This window comes from Orcinus orca, chromosome X (genome assembly GCF_937001465.1).
Source record: "Orcinus orca chromosome X, mOrcOrc1.1, whole genome shotgun sequence".
Taxonomy (NCBI): Eukaryota; Metazoa; Chordata; class Mammalia; order Artiodactyla; family Delphinidae; genus Orcinus; species Orcinus orca.
The window spans coordinates 84,165,293-84,188,880 of NC_064580.1; the positions used below are offsets into that span (position 1 = coordinate 84,165,293).

The 23,588-nt window shown below is 35.2% G+C and overlaps 1 protein-coding gene across 3 annotated transcripts in view; it reads left to right on the forward strand.

Annotated features, from left to right (window-relative positions):
- DIAPH2 (diaphanous related formin 2) overlaps positions 1 to 23,588 on the forward strand; it is an 893,504-nt gene that overhangs the window by 219,603 nt on the left and 650,313 nt on the right. For all 3 annotated transcript variants that reach the window (XM_049705081.1, XM_033412217.2, XM_049705082.1), the window contains exons 7-10: positions 8,692 to 8,766; positions 8,845 to 8,914; positions 13,150 to 13,286; positions 15,930 to 16,038. In XM_049705081.1, the coding sequence (XP_049561038.1) occupies positions 8,692 to 8,766; positions 8,845 to 8,914; positions 13,150 to 13,286; positions 15,930 to 16,038 (391 nt within the window). The remainder of the gene's footprint in view (positions 1 to 8,691; positions 8,767 to 8,844; positions 8,915 to 13,149; positions 13,287 to 15,929; positions 16,039 to 23,588) is intronic.

The following is a 23,588-nucleotide window of genomic DNA, read 5'->3' on the forward strand; positions in this document are numbered from 1 at the left end:
CAAATAGCAATTATCTTTCAACTCTCCTTACCCCTGTTACCATGAAAGAGCATTCACTGACCTTCTCTGCTGCCCACCAGAGCCAGTTAGTATAACATGCAGATTGGTGTAGGAAAAAATGAAATGTGTGGCGGTACCTGCTAATACCTCTCTGTTTTCCTCCTTGCATTCAAAGAACTTCTAACCTTATTCACAATAAACTTGGTGTCAGCTCTCTTTCATTTCCAGGGTGTATAAATTAGGAATGTGATTTCCTGGAGTAAGTTCATTTTAACAAAATTCCACTACTAAAAGAAATTGGACGTCCTGTGGAGTGTGTGATAGAATTTTAACTTTATTACTTAGCTTAGGAAAATACATTTTTCTTGTGGAAGTTAACATTTTATTATAAGTTTGACTGGTTATATCACTAAGAAGATGACTTAAGTATGCTAACATAATTATATTCACAATTTCAAACATACGAAGAAAATTTAAAACATGACTGGCTTTTGCTTGAATGTTTGGAATGGTCTTTCTCCCTGCTTCCCCTCTATTTACTATAGATTAAAGACTCTATTTTTAATTTCATTCACATTTTTGGTACATTCTGTTTTCATCATTACATTAGGCTAAGACTGTCTCTTATATTTTTCTAAGAATACTTTTTAAAGAAGGGTGAGGAGGAAAATATTCTTTGCTCGATAGCCTTTTGGGCATTTTAACAGATTTGGACTTAAGCCATTATGACTATCTCCAAAGTATTGATAATTTTGAGAGCTTAAGAAATTGATTTTAATAAATAAGAAACTTTTATCCTTTGAGGGAGAATTTTACTTAAACTATTGCCCTCAGGAGATTTTTATATGTAACTCAGGCATTTACAATTTGTTGTGAGCAACTCTTAAAAAAATGTGTGAGTAGCATGAAACAGAGCAGGATTTTTCCAATGAGACCTGATGGGGAGAATAAATGCAGCCAGGTAAAACCCTCTTAAGCAAAAAGCAGAGGATATAGGGAAAGATGGAGTGTCTTCTTTGGTGTTTTCTAAGGAAATTGTAACCTGTTTCAATACTGAAGTCAAAACCACTGAGAGCTGGAAAATTGACATATTCAACCTTTTTATGAATCAGGTGAAATAAGTGGTCAGTGAATATCATGCTTCAAAGGGATTTTGTACAAATGTCTGGAAATGGCAGTGTTACCAATAATAGATATTCTAAATTGGTCAGAAATAGTTCATGTACTAATCTACCATGGTGAATAGTTTCGAAGGACATTGAAATGCCCAAGGGTATTGTATTTACTTTCATGGAGACAAACCTGAGTGGATATATATTTTTTTATCTGGTTAAGACCAAGGCAGTCATAGCATATACAAATCCATGTTGTTTTTGTTGTTAACATTTATCTTTTTCACGGATGTATGTTATTGATAGTGGAATTATCTATGAAGTTGATTTGGCTGAACAAATTATCCTTTAAAAAGGCTGAAAACACTAGGTTTTTCTTGGCTACTGTTTGGAGATGTTGATATGTGGACTGAAGGTATGATACTGTTTGCATTGGGTTGTGCATTAGTTTTAATCACCCAGCACCCTTTTTCTTTCCATAAGGACCTATAACTAAGGTTTGGTTTTAATTTCACTGAAAACATTACATTGGCAACATTGGTATTAAAATGAGATGTTTCCCTGGTATTAAAATATGTAAACACCATTTGCAATCATCTTTAAAGTCTCCTCAACCCTTTGAATTAGTTGTTTCGTGTCTTATAATTTTACCAATTTTATCAATTCCCCCAAGAAACTCTGGACTATCCTTCGTTTTATTTGATGTTCCAGTGATTTGGGTTGTAGTATGAGATTACACATGGGAATAGAACACCATTAGAGAGAAATAAAATTCTTTGTACAAAACACATAACCCGCTATACTAGCCTTTAGCACTGTACAAACAGTGATAAAGGGATGACATGACTAATATTGGACTTCGGCACATGAGACCAATTGCCTTTACTGCTTATGGGACTCATGATAGAACTTCCTAATTTTATCTTTAAGCCTTTTGAAAGAAAGACGTGAATCTGGACAGTCTAATTATAAATGTGCATGTAGTCACTACTTCCTGTTATATCTGTATTGCGTATAGTATACTGAACTCATCCGTCCACTAATCTGATTTTAAGTTATATTTACATGAACTGTAATTAAATAATTCAGAGTCTGAATGTCCAACTTACGGATAAAAGGTTGAAGTTTTTGGAATCTGTGAAGGATTTTCCTTTACATTTATGTGTGAGGGAGCAGAACATCATTTCCTCGTAAAATAGGCACATTTATAGAGTTTTCCTCACTTTGTTTTGCCCTGGAGAGCTAGAGAGGGGAGAATCTTGCTTTCTCGTGGACTTAGTGTTCAACAGATCCTCTGATACTTTCATTGAATATAAGATTTTCTTTCCTTTGATCATGCCAATCAGTGTAAGTGGGCCCTTTAAAAATAATGACCTCAGAAGTTCTGAAAGCCTGGGGTAGATTTCTGTTTTAAAACCTTGATATATTTAGATATCTTTCTGTCAGAATTATGCATGAACTATAAATAGACTTCTCTCTCTCTGCGTATCCCCCTTCCCCCACCATTGTAATTTCTATGTCTATTTCAATGTGAATTGGCCAGCATTAATATAGTAATGAATATACACAAAGTTGAATAATAGCAATAAGTTAAAGAAAGCACATGATGTGATATGAGTGCCAAATATTTAAATTATTAAATCTTTTCCAAAAAATCAATCAGTAGAAGTTTAGTGTCTATTTAGATTCTTCTGCATATTTCATACAATTAAGATACTTATCAATAAATGAATGGATGAAATGTTATTAAGTGTTAATATTTTTGAAAAGGAGTCTTTAATTTATGCCTAAAATCATACTGTATTTTGGACAAGAAGATTTAAAGAGCATTCAAGGTTTTGATTTTTAATATTTTCAGAAATATCTTAATACAAGTTCACTGTGCACGATTTCATTTAATAGTCACAAAGGCCTTCTGGGGTACAGGTACTATTCTCCTCCCTATTTTAAAGCTTAGAAGTTTTAAGTAACCGATCAAAAATAATACAGCTAGAATATGACAGAGATGGGATTGGAACCTAGATCTATCTTCTTCTAAAGCTTATGCACTTAACCATGTCACTCTGCGATCTCACAGAGATAGTCCATTGATGAATGGAGGCTTATTTTTCTGACCTTTGAGTAAAGGTGGGAAAAGATCTCTAATTTTCTTTCTTTCTTTTTTTTTTTGCGCTACGCGGGCCTCTCACTGCTTTTGCCTCTCCCGTTGCGGAGCAACAGGCTCCGGACGCGCAGGCTCAGCGGCCATGGCTCACGAGCCTAGCCGCTCCGCGGCATGTGGCATCTTCCCGGACCGGCGCACGAACCTGTATCCCCTGCATCGGCAGGCGGACTCTCAACCACTGCGCCACCAGGAAAGCCCAATTTTTAACTTCTTGAGCAATATAGGGATGTTGGACTGCCTTATAGATATAGCCACACCTTTTATACCTAAGGTCAGAAAATACTGTCTCATTTTGGGTCAGTCCTCTTCTTCCCTAGAAAATTTTCCTGGCTTCTTTTTCAGTGTTCAGATCTAATCTTGGACTCTTGCTCACTCGTATGTTAACTGTCCTCACTGATCTTTCTATTGTTTTTGTTTGGGTGATTTGTTCCACCTGGTCCCCTGTCAAGTCATGGTTACAAATATCACCATGTATTTGTAGCATGTGAAGACAACTCTTTAACGTAGGTAACTTGATAACATAAAATCACCAATATGTTAATACCAAGAAATGAGATTATGGGCTATAGCCCATCTTAAAAAAAAAAAATGTATAAGCTACATCTGGCTCTGTTCTTTCCAATAAGCTACCGTACCTAAACTTGATTGGAAGTTTTAGTTGGAGTCTCCAGATGTCTTTCTTTGACAGTATTTGGTAGATTTCTTATGAAGGTTAGGACTTTGAAAGACAAGAAAAACGTGGGTTGAAAATTACCTATCACACCTAAATGAATGAAGTAAGCTGTTAAATAATACAAAACATGTAATTCTGTGTCTAGACATAGATTTGTAGGTTTAAGCCCAATATAGTTCTGGAACAACCACTAATTCTTCTTCAATGAGTTATTGCTAGAGCCATGAGCCAGATGTTACAGGAAACCATGTACTGGTCCTGTTAGTAATTTCTAATGGTATGATTGAAATAAACATGGGCTTTGGAGTCAGACCTAGGTGTGGGGGTGTGAGTCCTAGAACTGATACTTGTTGAATGATGTTTTGCAAGTTCCTTAGCTACTTTGCTTCTCAGTTTCTTTATGTGAAAACACTTTTGGGAATGGCTAAAGTCAAAAAAATTGACAATATGAAGTGTTTGAAGGATCTGGAGCAATTAGAGCTGTTACACTTTGCTGAAGGAGTCCCAAATGGTATAGCCACTTTGGAAAGCAGTTTTTAAAAATTTAAACATGCACTTATCATAAGACCCAGTAATTCTACCCCCAGTTATTTTCCCAAGAGAAATGAAAATATATGCTTACACAAATACGTACATGTGAATGTTTATAGCAGCTCTATTCATACTCATCAAAACCTGGAAACAACCCAGATATTCATCAATTGATGAATGGATAAACAAATTGTGTTATATCCATACGATAAAAAGGAATGGACTACTGATACATGCAATAACATAGTTGAATATCATAATATTTATGTTAAATGAAAGGAACCAGACACTGAAAGCTGTATACAGTATGATTCCATTTCTAATGACATTCTGGAAAAAGCAAAACTATAGGGACACAAACCAGGTAAGTGGTTGCCAGGCAACTGGGAGTAAGGAAAAGGGATTGACTACAAAAGGGGAATGAGGGAATATTTTGGTGTGGTGGAAATGTTCCAAATCTTGTTTGTGTTAGAGGTTGCATGACTATATTTTGTCAAAATGATGAACTTTACTGTATGTAAATCATATCCCAATAAAAAGAAAGGGAAAAAAACCTTGTGTTCAGAGTGGTTATGGAAATTATAAGAGATCATCTTCCTCGCCCATTTTTTCTGCTGCTTGGTTCTTCATTATCCTCTGTTGCTTCTGTGTCTCTTATAACTTTGGGGTCCATGATAAATTGCAATTTCTTATTTCAAAGCTGAGATACTACAGAAAATTGATGTCTTTATCTTTTTCTGCAATCTGAGTCAGATTTTAAACGGAGTGATCAACTGTATTTTTATACTTCTAGATATTCTAGTTAGTACTGCATAACTCAGAGCTGGAATTGGCAGACTCTGTAAAATATACCAAATATACTTGCTTTGACTGGATTCCTCATCTCTGTTCTGTGGCAGTGGGAATGTATAGTATGGTTGGGAGGGTATTTAGAGCAATCTTGAATTTTGAGCCTGGAGTCCTGCTTGAGAAAGGCTTCCTCCACTTCTCAGCAAACCATTGTTCTATGCCAGGGGTTCTCAAACTTGAGTGAACATCAGAATCACCTGGAGGAGTAATTAAAACACATTTCTGGGTTCCACCCACAGAGTTACTGAGTCAGTAGGCCTGGGGTGGGACCCAAGAATTTTGTATTTCTAACAAATTTCCAAATGCTGTTGATGCCCCTGGTTTGGGACACACACCTTGAGAACCACCAATTTATACTTACTCTGGTGTTGCAGTATCAAAATTCCTGCCTACATACAGTAGCCAACATTTTGTTTATAAACCACTTAATCATTTCATGGCCACTTTTGTATTGGGTAAAACCTAAATATATGTATATTTATATATAGACTATATATATATATATATATATGTATGTATATATGTATATAGAGAGAGACTGACAGACAGTAAGCATTTGGCTAGAGGCTACAAAGTATTTGATGCTTAAAGACAGAGAAATGGCAAGACAAAGGGAAAAAAAGGTATGTCTAGCTGTACCCCTTCCTCTTCACCTCTTGAGTGTCATCCTACTATATCATAATTATTTTATTCTAGCTAAAGGCTCCTTTTGTACTCCCATTCTCTCTACTTTAAAAGCTCTGAGGACTCTTACCCAGTCCTCCTCTGTGCATTGCCCTAACATATTCTCAGTTAAGACTTTTCACTTCCTACTTTGTAATAAATAGGCCCAGCCTCCTCACACTTAGGTTTCATGATTGTATCCTTTTTTTTTTTCATTCCGATAATAATTTTCACTGAATGAAACCAAAGTACCATCAGCTGCCCAAATTGAAACAGTCTGGGATGTGTGGGTGACTGATTTCAAGTGAACAAATAGAAATCATGGTCTTGTATCAAACACTTCCCTAGACCAAGAAGCAAATAATCCTAATAACTTTAATAGCACTAGGTATAAAAAGAAACAGGTAAAATTTAGAATCTTTAAAGAATTTGTGAGTGTTAAATTTAAGGAAATCATAGATTATTTCATCTTTCCAGATGCCAAAGCAGATACTGAGGGCTGTATATATAAATTTGTTCAGAATTTCTGTTATTTTAAGGTTGCTGTAGGGTATTTTCTGCTGTTAGGATATCTGCTGATTTCTGTCTGTGATAGATTAAATACAGTATTTTATGTTTAGAGAGCTGATGTCCTTTTCTCCTTCTCCTACCACCCCACTGATTATCAAGTCTTTAGAGAAAATAGCTCATTGTGCTGGTTGATTACATGCCTCAATTGAATAGTAGCTTGCTGCCAATTATCATTACAATGCCGTATTGATTTTTTCTCATTTCCTCTGTGGGAATTAAAGCAGAATTTGTTTAAAATGAGTTTCCATATATATTGTGGATGTGATTGGTTCCAAATATTTAAGCTATTTTTTAAATGTATTTTCTTCAGTGATCTGTTATTTCTTACTGATAGTCTCTTAGAAATTTAGGTCTCTTCTTTACCTTAGGTAGATATGAAATGTGATTTAAAACCTGTGGAATTGATCTATAGTCATGGTTTAAATATGTCGAGTATAGATTTTAATTATTGCTTCACAGGCATCCTGCTGTATGTTAATTTACGTTTGTAAAGTTCTTGGACAATATGATTCTGCTGATTCTCTTAACCACACAAGTCAGTAAATTTAATTAAATTTTAATTAGAAAATATTTAGTGTTGACTATATGTAATCCATTCTGCTAAGCATTATGGGAGACAGAAAGATGAGTGAGATCATATAACAGTCTTCAGAGAATTTATAATCCAGAAAGGTGGGTGAAGACACTTGTGGTATGAATCATAATGTCAAGTAGTAAGAGATGCACAAACACGGGCATTCAAAGAGAAAATAATGCATTTGGATGGAGGACTTACAGGAAGAAAACATTAATGGAGGAATTGACAGTCAAGTTGAGCCTTGATGGGTTGGGAGAGACGGAGTTGGAGTTACCTTCTGGGAAGTGAGGTCAAGCAGGGAAATGCAGGGAAGACTCCAGGAAAGAGAATATGTCTGATTTTTATTGGAACATGTGGTCTAAGGCCTGAGGCTAGAAAGGTAGGTTGAGGCTTGATCAGAATCAGGACTTGAAATGTGTTAAATAGTCCAGAGAAAATTTTTGGACAGAAGACTGTGGTAATCTGGCATTTTATAAAATGAATAAAAGAAAAGAATGATGCCTCAGAGACCCTAGTTGGGAGGCTTCTGCCATATTAAAGGAAAGGTAACTAGGGCTAAATTAGAATGGTAGACAATGAAAGGGAGTCATTCTAGAAGTAGAGTAGTAGTAGAGTAGGGTCATGACAATAAGTCAAATCAAGTTCTCTGTGATCAGTCTTCAAGTCTTTTGTCACACATGGGACTTCATCTCCTGCCATTCTTGCTTCCAAGCCTGCTTGTTCAGCTGTGACCACACAGGTCTCCTCACAGATCCTGGAACATTCCAAGCACACTAGCTACCACCTCAGCACCCTATTTGCTTTTATTCCATCTATTAGGAAAGTCCTTATTTCCTTCAAGGCTCTGCTCAAATATCACCTTATCAAATAATCTTTCTCTGACTACACATTAAAAAATAACATCCTGGCTCTCCTTATTCCATTTGCCAAGGTTTATTTCTCTTCATAGTACCAAAGCATTGACATTTTATTATATAGTTAGTTATTTATGCTCTGTCTCCCTTTTAGTAGATGGTAAGCTACATGAGGGTAGGGGCTTAGTTTGTTGCCAGTTATATCTCTGTCACCTAGAACATGCCTGGTACTTAGTGGGAACTCAATAACTATTTGTTAAATGAATGAACAGAATAAATGCAAAGGTGAAAGAGGTGGCGGATCAAGAAATGATGCCAGTATTTCAAGTCTGAAGGATGCAAGGGATAGTAGTAGTATTATCAGAATATGGAAGAGGAGTTGATTTAGGAGAACAGAGACATAGGAGAAGAGAAATTTGGCTTTGTAAATTCAGGCTTAAGTATTCGACGCTGGTGAAACAACCAAGGCAGTGCTGTAGAATGGGCAATCTAAAATGTGAAGAGAAGTCTGGGATTGAGGTAAAGATCTCTGAGTCATCCCCATAGAGTCAACACTCAAAGCAATGGGAGTGGAAAAAAGAAGGACACGCGATATAAAGACAGCATTAACAGATCTGAAAATCAAAATTTAATTTGGGATATTTAATGTTTTAATTATATAAACTTATTTATACTTTTTTTTCTTGTTTATTTAATAGCTGGGTTAACAACTTTGGCCATGAAGGTCTTGGACTCTTGTTGGATGTGCTGGAAAAGCTTCTGGACAAGAAACAGTAAGAATAAACATGAAAAAAAATCACCATGGGGGACATTTTTAAGCACAGCATAATATGTTCTTTCCTTTTATTCAGGCAAGAAAATATTGACAAGAAGAATCAGTATAAACTTATTCAGTGCCTCAAAGCATTTATGAACAATAAGGTAAGTAGTATTTATTTCTGCCTCTGTCGCAAAAGGTGAGAACTTGCCTGACAGACACCATGAAACAGGCAAAATAGTGGATGCTTACTCAGTTTTCAAGAGGGTCTTTATAATGCAAATCATCATGAGTTTCATTTAAATATTATTTAAAATATACTTTGCTTCACAAAATATTTATTGGCAGGTTTTTGCAATCATGCAAACATACAAGTCTTGTTCCCAAATCAAATAATACTCTTTAATACTCTTTTTTTTCCATGGTAGTAGGAAAATTTAAATGGGATAGGTTGAATACCATTTCCTTACAGAGAGTTTTTATTCTAATGTAAAGGACAATTCAAAGCTATGATTTGATTTTTTTTTTTCTTTTTTTTTTTGCTGAGAACGTTATAAGGTTAAGATTTTTCTTTCTTTTTATGTTCAATTAATGTCAGTGAGTTAACATACATAAAAGACATTTCTGGCACATACCAGGGTTTTTTTTTTGTACCTGTGTGATACCAGTTGCATTATGAGGGACTCTAGGAATGCCAGACAAGGGTTTTCCTTCTAAAAGTAGTCTTTGCTCAGGTTATGAAGTTAAAGTCATTTTTTCTATAAACTTGTTTTGTTACTCTCTTATACATGATTTGTGCTATATTCCTATAGGTAAAATACCACTGACTAATTCACTAATTGAATAATTCCCTTTATATGGTATTTTAATAATCTCAAAATATTTATTAAAAATAACTAATTATAACAATAACCCAAAACTTGCCAGAAGTAAAATATAGCTATTAATAGCGAATGCAGTAAGATTATCTACTTAAGTGATCTGCAGTCTTTCTTAAGTGTGTGGGATTATGTATAATTATGTGTATCTTATACACACATGTATCAGCAAAGAATTTTTTGGCATGTGGAACAGATGGATGCTTGCCAATTGACGTGAGTCTCCCGTATAGAATATACTATTTGTGCTGTTCTTGGAAGTTTCTTCCAGAAAGATTTCCATCAGTGCTAGTACAGAATTTCTGAACTTCTGAGCTCTTAGTCTTTGGTGACAAAGTTATGCAGAATCTGATACCTAACAAGAAAGCAGTTAATGAACATTGCTTCTCCACAGCTCAAGATGGATCTCTTTTTTCAATTGAGGGAAACAAAGAAATAAAGGAAAGACAACACTGTACTAGAAATCAGGAAATATAGTCCATGATTTGCCACTAAGTTGTGTGGCCTTTAGAAAATTATTTGACCTCTCTGCCAATCAGTCCCCTCACCTGTAAAATTAGGACTCTGATCTAAATTCTTACTGACTTGAGTAGTCAACTCTTACAGCTTTCCAGGATATAACTGTAATCAGTATAGTTACTAGAGAAAGTGACATTTCCTGTAGAGCCTTTTCCCACGAGACAGAAGTTGATATGTTCATACGTATTATTTATTACTTAAGAGTTTGGCAGTTTTGAAGAACATGATTTTTTTTTTATTAGAGTAGAGTTGATTTACAGTGTTGCGTTAGTTTTACAGCAAAGTGATTCAGTTATACGTATACATGTATCTATTCTTTTTTAGATTCTTTTCTCATATGGGTTAGTACTACTCTGTATTAACAGTGAAATCTGACAGCATTTCATTGGAACAAAATTGCCATTTCAAGCTAACCTTTAGTTAAACACCACACATTTGAATATTTTCATGGTTCCTAATTTATCTTCAAAAAGAATTCAGTGTAGCATTCCCTATGCTATGCAGTAGGTCCTTGTTGGTTATCTATCTTATATGTAAAGTAGTCTTCTGTGTGTGTTCATCCCAAGCTTCTGATTTATCCCTCCCCTCCCATGTTTCCCCTTTGGTAACCATAAGTTTGTTTTCCATACCTGTAAGTCTGTTTCTGTTTCGTAAATACGTTCATTTGTTTCTTTTCTTTAAGTTAGATTCCACATATGAGTGATATATGATATTTGTCTTTGTCTGACGTACTTCACTCAGTATGACAATCTCTAGGTCCATCCGTGTTGCTGCACATGGCATTATTTCATTTTTTTAATGGCTGAGTAATATTCCATTTTATGTATGTACCACATCTTCTTTATCCGTTCCTCTGTCAATGGACATTTAGGTTGCTTCTATGTCTTGGCTATTGTAAATAGTGCTGCAATGAACATTGGGGTGCATGTATCCTTTTGGGTTATGGTTTTCTCTGGATATATGCCTAGGAGTGGGATTGCTGGGGAATGTGGTAGTTCTATTTTTAGTTTTTTTTTTTTGTTTTTCTTTTTTGCGGTATGCGGGCCTCTCAGTGTTGTGGCCTCTCCCATTGTGGAGCACAGGCTCCAGACACGCAGGCTCACTGGCCATGACTCACGGGCCCAGCTGCTCCGTGGCATGTGGGATCTTCCTGGACCAGGGCACGAACCCATGTCCCCTGCATAGGCAGGCGGACTCTCAACCACTGTGCCACCAGGGAAGCCCCTATTTTTAGTTTTTTAAGGAACCTCCATACTGTGCTCCATAGTGGTTGTACCAATTTACATTCCCAATAACATTGTAAAACACGATAGTTTAACTTAGATTATTCTATATTAAGATTAGGCTTTAGTTAGAGCATGTTAATGTCTTGCACATAGGTCCTAGGAACATGAGTAAATAGTAGGTCTTTTAAATTATAGGCGTGTGAAACAATGGGCATAAAGTATACATTCAAAATAAAAAAATATACAGTAATATATCCATTTCATGTTGGAATGAATTGTCATAATCAAAGAATGAAACTTTCATCTGAAATGACTCATACATCAAATTTGCTGGCCCTGAGGAGTTTTGATTACCTAATTCAAAAACTCTTTTTGCTTATACAATGCATGTAATAATAGGATCATAAAAAGCAACTCATTGTCCCTTAACTTCCATTGCTGTAATATTGCTCTGATGTTTAGATTGATGGTTTTCCATCATTTCTCATATCTTCAGTTTTATTTTGAGTATGTCCCTACACATTACAAACTACTTTTATTAATAAAATGGAAATTTGAAAAATTAAATGATTTCACTCTCAGTCTAACTGATCTTTAAAGTTATTTTAAGTTTGGTAATTGCATGGTAACCATCTCTCTCAGTTTTCCACATCACTTATTTTCCTTACTACTTATTATTTACCGGCTACCTTTATACTTACATAGTCCTTCTGTTTTTCTTTGCTTCTTTTTAATCTCGTCTCTTCCATTTCCTTTTTTTGTCTTGTCTCTATAAATTTCCTTATTTGTTATGACCTCGAGTAAAGTCATATTTAAGAGCTTTAGCTATGTTTTTTTTAAGTCCTGAATTCTTTTAGAAGATAAATTAGGAACCATGAAAATATTCAAATGTGTGGTGTTTAACTAAAGGATAGCTTGAAATGGCAATTTTGCTCCAATGAAATGTTGTTGGATTTCACTGTTAAACTGTAACAAGAAGCAAACATATTTCATAAGAAATCTGAGAAATAATTTGTGGGACAAAGATCAAAGAAAATATTACCTTCTTCATGTAGTGAAAGCCTGAGTTTTGGGCTTTCTTCATTTTTTTACCTAGTCATTCTTATGATGCACATTTGCATGCATATATTCAAGCCTAGAAAATAAATGAAAATGGTGTCTGGCTTCTCTGCCTAGTTGACTGTGACACTTAGTAAAACCCAGGCTCCATTTCTTTCTGTTCATAACTTTTGTAATGCAGCACAACTGCTTGAAAGAGGGAGGCTAAGAGAGAGAAGGTATGGGAAAATCCATACAGAGGTCTACTGCTTCTTTAACTGGCATGTAGTATACAAAAGAGCTTTTCAATGTTTTACCCTTTTTGTTCAACTTAGTTTTCCATGCAAACATATTGGAGAATTTAACCATGAGTTCCAGACATCTCCAGGGAGACCCAGTGACATAAGTAGAACTGCTTTAGAAAATCATATCAGTATGTTCTTTACATATTCTTCTTTGTTGAGAAAATATTGGTGGTTCCCATATTTCTTCCAAATTTTTATGGAAGTTTTAGGCAGGCTAATGGAGATCATATCTGACCAAAGGACAAAACTCCAAGATGCAGTCATTTCAGATAAAAAACAAACAACTGCATTTGAAGAACATTCATCTAATTAAGTAGAACCTCACTGTGGAGGTATTGGTTTTTAGAAAATCATTGTTTAGTTGCTTTTTAAAATTAAAAATGTGTTCCAAAAACATTTTGAATGAAAGTTCATTTTAAAAAATTTTTTTCAGTTTGGATTGAAAAGGATTCTAGGGGATGAAAGAAGCCTTTTACTGTTGGCAAGAGCAGTTGACCCCAAACAACCCAACATGATGACTGAAATAGTAAAAATACTTTCTGCTATTTGTATTGTTGGAGAAGAGAACATGTACGTATTGCTCTATTATTATATTAACTGTATAGAAAATGACACTTGAGAAATTAACAAGTCCTACTTTTGTGCTGTTTCTTTTGATAACTTGCATGAAAATACTATTAAATTTTAGAAAAAAATATTGATATTTTTACCTTATCTATTTGGATATTAGCCTTTTTTTGATTCTTTGAAAAATAGGTTTAAAAAGATAGAATCCTAATGGAGAGTTCTTCAAAGTTGGATATTCAAAGTTAATGAATAGAATTTTGTCTAGTTGAAGGTAAAGCAATTATTAGAAAAATGGGAAAAGGTCAGTTAGGGAGTAATTTTGGCTGAACACACACACAGGCACACACATATACATACCCTACACAACATCCACCCTCACACATGCTCATCACAAAATTTGACTTCCTTAACTGAATTAACTAGATGCTTTATTTTGTACTATAATTTTATTTTATTTTTTTAACATCTTTATTGGACTATAATTGCTTTACAATGTTCTGTTAGTTTCTGCTGTATAACAAAGTGAATCAGCCATACATATACATATATCCCCATATCTCCTCCCTCTTGCGTCTCCCTCCCACCCTCCTTATCCCACCCCTCTAGGTGGTCACAAAGCACCCAGCTGATCTCCCTGTGCTATGTGGCTGCTTCCCACTAGCTATCTATTTTACATTTGGTAGTATATATTAGTCATGACACTCTCTTACTTTGTCCCAGCTTACCCTTCCCCTCCCCGTGTCCTCAAGTCCATTCTCTATGTCTGCATCATTATTCCTGTCCTGCCCCTAGGTTCTTCAGAACCAATTTTTTTTTTTTTTAGATTCCATATGTATGTGTTAGCATACAGTATTTGTTTTTCTCTTTCTGACTTACTTCACTCTGTATGACAGACTCTAGGTCCATCCACCTCAGTACAAATAACTCATTTTTGTTTCATTTTATGGCTGAGTAATATCCCATTGTATATATGTGCCACATCTTCTTTATCCATTCATCTGTCGATGGACACTTAGGTTGCTTCCATGTCCTGGCAGTTGTAAATAGAGCTGCAATGATCATTGTGGTACATGACTCTTTTTGAATTATGGTTTTCTCAGGGTATATGCCCAGTAGTGGGATTGCTGGTTTATATGGTAGTTCTATTTTTAGTTTTTTAAGGAATCCCCATACTCTTCTCCATAGTGGCTGTATCAATTGACATTCCCACCAACAGTGCACGAGGGTTCCCTCTTCTCCACACCATCTCCAGCGTTTATTGTTTGTAGATTTCTTGATGATGGCCATTCTGACTGGTGTGAGGTGATACCTCATTGTGGTTTTGATTTGCATTTCTCTAATGATTAGTGATGTTGAGCATCCTTTCTGCCTATGGTAAGTGAAAAGATGAAGCAATATTAATGGAATTAAATTAACTGGTTGGAAAGAACAAAAGGCTGTTGGTAACTACTCAGAGTGCACATAAGTGCCAATTTCAGCAAGTTGTTGCTGACTATGCATAGATCATTTCTTCTTATGGAAATAATATTAAGTTAGAAGCAAAATTAAAGATTTGATATCCAGTTGGTAAGAAACCATTGAGATAAAGAATGTAATACCTGCTACGGACATGAACTAAAATATTTCTTCTGGACACTCTATGTGGCAGTAATCATCTCAGTTTGAATTATAATGGGGCAGGCAAAGATTTAGGATTCTTCTAATATGTTGACTTTCTCATACCTCTTGGAATAAAATGAGATGTTGCTTAGTGCTGGTTCATCCTTTGAAACCAAAAGACAAAGACTGAACAAAAATATTATCACACAACATTAAGTCTTATCTCAGTGAGAACAAACTGAGCATGAAATAACTTATGCAGATAGGCTTCCTTCCTTAGGTTTTATAGAAAAATCAGTTTATACACAAGTAAGAAATATTTTTCTAGTCTGTTAGGTTTTCAGTACTTAATTCATATAATGTACCCTACCCTGGTATATTTTATGAGTTAATTATAATTTCAGATATAGTTTGATAATAGTAGTATACTACATAGAGGTTAATTTGATTCAGACACTGTACAGAGATAGTTTCCAGTATTTTTGTTCAGGTGAATAAGTTTCTTGTGCTTGGTAATTATAGATGCTTCTCTAATTTACTGGGCTTTCTCTTTTAGGTTTTTTTCCTTGTTCCATTTTCAAAGAATCCTGGGTTTTTTTTTTAAGTTCTTTAAAAAATATTTATGCTTTTCAGCACTTTATTATAAAATTACAGTCCGTTTACACTTGAATAAACTTTGAATAATTGTAAATGCCATATCACGTTTAAGTGACATTAATATCTATGTTAACACATGAAATATCAAAACCTGAAACTTAAAATTTTAATGTTTGTCAATTAAGTATTTTTTTTTTAAATGTCACCCAGAAAAATTATTTTCCTCAAGACTTTCAAATTGAATTTTCATTTTGGTGCCCTAAAGTTATTTAACTCTATCAACATTTGACTTGCAGAAATATGTGGACAAGAACACAATTCTTAAATTGTAGTGGTCTATGTGAAAACATCAAGCACCAGAAAGAAAACAGGGAAGACTGTATAAGGGATAACCCATATTCATATAGTATGTGTAAGATGTATTTCTCATTTCTATTTTTTTTTCTATAGTCTAGATAAACTTTTAGGAGCTATAACTACAGCAGCAGAACGAAATAACAGAGAACGATTTTCACCAATTGTGGAAGGATTAGAAAACCATGAAGCTTTGCAATTACAGGTGAGTTAGTTTCCGGGGTTATATTTAGAGTACTGGTTTTGTATGACACCAACTCCATTTTAGCTAGCATTTAAATAGAAGGGAACATAAAAATGAAATTCTTCCTGTTGCTTGGTCATTCATAGAAGCTATGGTTTTGTCTGTGAAAATGACAATTTGTTTAAAATTAGGAAAAGTACTTTGAATTATTATAAATATGATGATCATAAATATTTGGATAGAAATTTAGTAATTATTGTAATAAGCCATGGAAATTAAAGCCTTAGCATTAATCAGGGCAAGAGGGCAAACAGTTCAGCCACTGCCGTTATCCTGAGGGTTAATGAAGTCTGTGTGGGCTCGTTGTAGAAATTTAAGAAAACTAAACACATCTCTTTTTTTGTGCCATTCACACAGCATTCAGAAGTTTCACTGCCCAGAATAGGGAGGATTGAATTGCAACTCTTAGGTCATGGTCTGTCTCATAGTCCTGTGTAGACCCAGCCTATATGTCTTCTTTAGAAAATGACAAAATTTCCTATCTTTTCTTAGATGGTTTCAGGAAATGAGCCATTTTATGAAAGATAACATTGTTCTTTAGTGATGAGAACTCTTATTTATTGACTGTACTTATCGTGTGAGATTCTGGACTAAACATTTGAATTTACATATACTATCTAGTTTAATTCTCACAATTCGGCTATGTAGGTACTATTATTATCTCCATTTTGCTTATGAGACAAATAGGCTGAGATTAAATAACTTGTCTAAGGTGCCACAGCTTGTAAGTGGGACAGTCAAATTCGATGCCAGGTTTGTTAGTCTGTGGTGCCCATCTCTTTCTTTTAGACAGTGTTTAGCATTTAATGTACCATGGGAAACACTTTCTGAAATATTTTTTAAACCCTTGTAGTGTCATTCAACAAAGGGAACATGGGTCCACGTTTATTTTATGAAATTATTTAGTAGTGAGTGTTTAAATATTAAAATTTCTTATCTGATATAAAAACAAAGAGTTTCTTTTCCCCTTTTTAATTTTATTGTTAAGTGTAGTTACCTGTTTTCACCAGAGATTCAAACTACAGCAGATAGATAATTTGGCTTCTCCAAAGAAAATACTGTAGTGTTACAAAACTATAATCCCTTTCCAAATACTTGAAGAAATTTGTTAATTGTTACTTCTACTCCAGCTGTGATGAACATTTCAGATAGACTTTTATGGTGTGCCTTTTATGGCCAGTGTATTACATTTTTTAATGCTTGGGGGATTTCCTTTCAGTGTTTCCTTTTTTAAATATACTTCTTATTATACAATTTATTTCAATAAAATTTAACATCTCTACTGAAAGGTTTGGAAACTGTCTTATTTAAGATGACTTCTTGAACTCTTTGTTCTTGTTCCTGTGCTTGGGCTTACCTAACTAAATCTCATTGACTTTCAGTTGTATGTAGGAGTTTGTACTTGTCTTGCAAAGTTTGCTTAGGAGGAATTAAGTGTTTTATCTATATTCAAAGTTTTCATTCCTCACTCAGATCACTCACTCACACAAAATCACACAGCTGTTGAGAGGTAGAGCTATGATTTGAAGCCAGGTCTATGTGATGCCAACATGTGTATACTGTATTGTCTGACCTTTAAATGACACCCCTGCCATAGAATAGTTCAGCCCACACAATGAGGTGGGAATGACATTTGCTAGCCTTCACAAAGCTGGACTGAATGGAATGATAAAAGTGGCAAGTTTTTAACAAGTAACATGGAAGGATCATAGACGTCTTGCTAGGTATTCAAGAAATTGTTGAATACTGATTATAGATGCAAACATATGCAAATCACAATTTGAAATTTCCTATTTTAATGAGGTACGAAAGTTAGTGATTTGTTATATACAGAGCCTGGTACTCTCAGAAGAATTGTGAAGTGGGTTTGTTTATTTGGATTATTTCACGTGGATGAAAAAAATATCTAAAAGTTCAAAACTATATTCAGAATACAGAATGAAAAACAAAAGTTTAAAATCTGTTGTTTAAAGAATGAAATGAGTGCCGTATTTTAACAGAATTACTTTTCTATTTCTGTAGTATCCTGAGACTTCTCAAAATGTTATTACAGTCTCAGGAAGTAATTCTGTTAAAATACAGGACTAATTATATTTTTAAATAATAACTACATACCCCCCGACCCCCCTGCTTTTTGGATTCCAAAAGAGGTTATTAAGTTCTCACAGAAGTTTTCTAGCTCATATATTTTGTACCTGTGATAGGAGTTTTATTATCTTCAGTAGTTCAAGAAATAGACAATAAATCATATATCTTCATATGTTCTCTGTTCATTGACTTTCCTTCAGCTGAGTAGCCTTCTCAAGTCTCCCCCATACTACAGTGCCTTCTTTTGATCCTAGTTATCCTTCAAAGTAGCTTCTCATCTTTCTTTTTCATTTTATAGTCTAAGTCTCTAAAAGAATCATCCACACTTGTTTTCTCTGTTTCCTAAATTACCTTTCACAACTCAACTTTTTCACAGTTCTTCAAAAGGTTGACAATGATCTTTGAATTTCAAAGTCCAGTGGCTTCTTTCCAATCCTGATTGCTTGGCTCTATTGGTCACTCCCTCCTTGAAAATTTTCCTGCCTTTGGCTTTCTAGGCACCATCCTCTCCTTGCTTACTGAATACCTCTAACTGTTCTTTCTCTATCTTCTTCGTGCGTTTCTTCTTACTTCTTGGCTATTTTATTCTTTATGTTCTTTTCTTGGTCCCATTCTGTCATCATTTTTGTTTATACATACATATGGACACACATATACACACGTATATAAGCTCATATACATATACATCTATATGTATTGATACACACATATGTGAATGCTCTCAATTGCTTCTCTAGCTTTAACGTCCAACTATGTTCTAGTGATTCCCCAGCTTTTAAGTCTGGCTTATATCGGTATTCAATCCTACCTGTCCAAATAGCTAACTGGATGTTTTAGAAGCGTCATAAAAATTCAAAATTAAAAATAGCATTTATAAGCCATGTGCCAATGTTCTAAATACTTTAATATGTTACCTCATTTTAAACCTCACAGCAATTCTCTGAGAGAGATAGTAGTAGTATCCCCATTTTATAGATGAGTAAGCTGAGGCTCATAGAGGTTAGATAACTTTTCTAGGGTCACATAGTAAATAGGAAGTAAAGCTCACTTTAGACCCTAGAGTATGTCTTCAGAGTACTTGCTCTTAACCACTATATGGTACCTCCTCTTAGTAAAATGAGCTCATTTTCTCTTTCCCTTAGCATGATTACCCCCCTAAAAGAAGTCTACTCTTCTTCCTGCCTTTCTCATTTTAGATAATAGAGAGGTATCATTTTCTTCCTGATCTTTGATTTTCCTCAAGACTTCATTCTTCTTTGTTCCCTGCATCCAATTAATCATCAAGTCTTACAAAAGACTATGAATCTATCCCAGTCTGTCTGTCTCCACTGTCTTTATCTTCTCCCAGCAATATAATTCCAACAATTTCCTAATTAGTACCCCAAACTGATACATTCTTCCCCAAAACAGACAAATGTTTTGTAATACTGTTGGTTATCCTTTAAAAATAAATCTGATTCTAACATAGTAGCATTCCTAGAAACCTATCTATGCTCATGACCCATTGCTTGATAAAAGTGAAAAGCCTAAGCATGATGAATGACCTTTCTCAATGTGGTCCCAATCTAACATTCTGGCCTTACAGCCTGTCACACTCTCAAATGTACCATATGTTTTAGCCGTAGTAAACCTGGTGTTTCCCAAATATGCTGTAGCCTTTTAAATGCCCTCAAACATTTTATCATGCAGAACACTTTGCTTGGAATAGCAATGCTTCCCCAGCTACGTCCCTTTCCTCTTGGTAAGGTTTAATGAGGACACAAAGGAAGGCAAATTTAGGTATGTCCTGCATAAGTCAAGGAAGGCTTCAGTGATGAGGTGATGCTTTAACTGGGTCTTGAAGGATCAATAGAAATTTTCCAGAAAATTATCTTTACTGATAGAAAACCAGTACTCTGGTAGGGTGGAAGGCAAGAGAACGGCTTCCAGTAGGTAAAAATAGAGGCCAGAGGGCTTCCCTGGTGGCACAGTGGTTGAGAGTCCACCTGCCGATGCAGGGGACAGGGGTCGTGCCCCGGTTTGGGAGGATCCCACATGCCGCGGAGCGGCTGGGCCCGTGAGCCATGGCCGCTGGGCCTGCGCGTCCGGAGCCTGTGCTCCGCAACGGGAGAGGCCACAACAGTGAGAGGCCCACGTACCACACGCACACACAAAAAATAGAGACCAGAGTAGTCTGCCAGCCCCTTCACAAAAGACAGAGTGAGGTAATACCAACATGTAGTTGAAACTGATTTCTACGTAGCCCATCAGGAAAAGCTAGGGTACACTGAGCATTAGTAATAGTTGTTTTTTTTCCCCTTTAACTTTTATTATTTAAAAAAAATTTTTTTAATTGAAGTATGGTTGATTTACAGTGTTGTGTTAGTTTCAGGTGTACAGCAAAGTGATTCAGCTATACATATACATATATATGTATGACTGTATACCTATGAATGTGTGTATATATATATTTTACATTCTCTTCCATTATAGGTTATTACAAGATATTGAATATAGTTCCCTGTGCTATAACAGTAGGTCTTTGTTGGTGATCTATTTTATATATAGTAGTATGTATATGTTAATCCCAAACTCCTAATTTGTCCCTCCCAATAATAGTTGTTTATGGAAGGAGAAGGTCATAGAGTTAACCTCCAATGATGTTTTATAAAAACCAGCCCCAGTCTTCACAGGCTGCTATTAGTCTGAAAGTTGCAATGTCTTAAAGTATTTCAGGAGCTGTGTGCAGAAGTGTTTTTATTTTAGCATGATTTAATACATCTAAAAAATGTTGTCTAACATGCTGAAAATAATTTAAAAAATTGTGCATGTTATAATTAGATATGGTACACAAAAACATAGAAGTAAATATACAGTTGGTTCACTTATCCAGACCTCACCTATTTGAGAGATTTATCATTTTGGAATATAACTCAGAACCAAAAAAAAAGAAAAAAAGAAAATAATCTGAGTAGCCTACAAAATGTCACCAAATCCATCAAGTAAGCCTCATGATGACAATGACCTTTTGGCCTTTAATCAGAGCCTATTAACTCTTTCTTCCTATGTTATCTTAATGGCCCGATTTTCTGTTTTCCATCCATAGCAGACTAGAAGCACGAGTTGGGAGGTTGGAAGACAATTTATTCCAGACTTGTGCACTGAGATGATGAAGAAGCAACAACTGACACAATGAAAGCAAGGGAGAAGGAGATAGAAACATAATAAAAGAGTGGAACTGGAATTCAAAAATTATAACATTTGGTTTCATTTGGCGTCAGAGCAAATAGCCCTGTATCTCTCAATAGCTCCTGAGGGCATGTATGTGTTCCATCATCTCTCACTAACTCACATATTTAATCATGCCCCTGAGTCAGCAAAAAAATAAAATAACAAATTATACCTAGGATATTTTAAGAATGTGGGAATTCAGGAATTCTCTTCAGAAAGAGTTCCATGCAAAAACAGATGTTCTTGCTTAAATAGACAAACCCTCAGGCATATGGACTGATTCTCTGTAGCGCGATTCTTTCCACAGTGGTTCTCAAGTGTTGAGATTTTACTCTAAGCATACTTATAAATTAGCTATTAGTGCACTTGTACCATCACATATGAGAAAGTAGCTTTGGATAAATCATTTATTATTTGTCAGTAGAGGTACATTTATAATAAAACAAGGCACTGCAGCTATGGATAAGGAGGAAATTTGTGGAAAAGTAAATGAGTGTGTTAAATATTGTGTTGAAGGAATGTCTGATACTACTTAGGAAGCTAAATAACTATTTATTGACAATTTTATACTACTACCATTTAAAAACTAGAATTAGTACAATGGGGGGTTGTATAGAAATATTTACAATATGTAGTCATGTTTCAAGTACAAAAATAACTTCGGAGTTAAAGAAGGATGTCTTTTATTTTAAACCTGTTTCAAAGTTGAATAATTGCCAAATCGATCATTTTTGGTAACGGGGAATCACTAGTGACCTTTGTAATATAAAAAGCAACAGACACTTTGGAAGTCATCATATTGGTTTCCACAGCACCATTCAATGCTATTGGTCACTCTTGAACAAAGCTCTCTCTTCCCTCAACTTCTATGATACTAAGCTCTCCTCATTTTTATTTTACCTCTTTGTTACACTTAAAATCTCCTGTCTCTATGCTTGGCCTTAAAATATACTTATTCCTAGAGGTTGAGCCATAGTCCTTTGATCCTTTGCTCTGGTCCTTTGCTCATTCTGTACATTGTCCTTGGCAGCATTATCCATCCTTATGGCTTCCACCAGCACTTCTATGTGATGAATCTCTCTGAACTCTTCTATTCCAAATACATCCTGACTCACAGATTCCATATATTCAGCTGCCTTCTGACTGGATTTCAAATTCAGTATTGTCCTTAACTGTACTTTTCTTCCTTATCTTCATCCTCTCCTTCCGACTCCAATCCACTCTCCAACCTTAACCTGCCTTTCTCTCTTTTTTTAACATCTTTATTAGAGTATAATTGCTTTACAATGGTGTGTTACTTTCTGCTTTATAACAAAGTGAATCAGCTATACATATACATATATACCCATATCTCCTTCCTCTTGTGTCTCCCTCCCACCCTCCCTATCCCACTGCTCTAGGTGGTCACAAAGCACCCAGCTGACCTCCCTGTGCTATGTGGCTGCTTCCCACTAGCTAGCTATTTTATATTCGGTAGTGTATATATGTCCATGCCAACTGTATCACTTCCTCCCAGCTTACACTTCCCCCTCCCTGTGTCCTCAAGTCCATTCTCTACAGCTGTGTCTTTATTCCTGTCCCGCCCCTAGGTTCTTCAGAACCATTTTTTTCAAAGAGATATTCTTTCGTTGTTAGTGTATAGTAATCCAACAGGTTTCTGTGCATTAATTTTGTATCCTGCTACTTTACCAAATTCATTGATTAGCTCTAGTAGTTTTCTGGTGACATCTTTAGGATTCTCTATGTATAGTATCATATGCAAACAGTGAAAGTTTTACTTCTTCTTTTCCAATTTATATTCCTTTTATTTCTTTTTCTTCCTTGATTGCTGTGGCTAAAACTTCCAAAACTATGTTCCATAATAGTGGTGAGAGTAGATAACCCTGTCTTGTTCCTGATCTTAGTGGAAATGGTTTTAGTTTTTCACCATTGAGAATGATGTTGGCTGTGGGTTTGTCATATATGGCCTTTATTATGTTGAGGTAAGTTCCCTCTATGCCTACTTTCTGGAGGGTTTTTATAAATGGGTGTTGAATTTTGTTGAAAGCTTTTTCTGCATCTATTGAGATGATCATACAGGTTTTCTCCTTTAATTTGTTAATATTGTGTATCATATTGATTTACTTGCATATATTGAAGAATCGTCACATTCCTGGGATAAACCCCACTTGATCATGGTGTGTGATCCTTTTAATGTGCTGTTGGATTCTGTT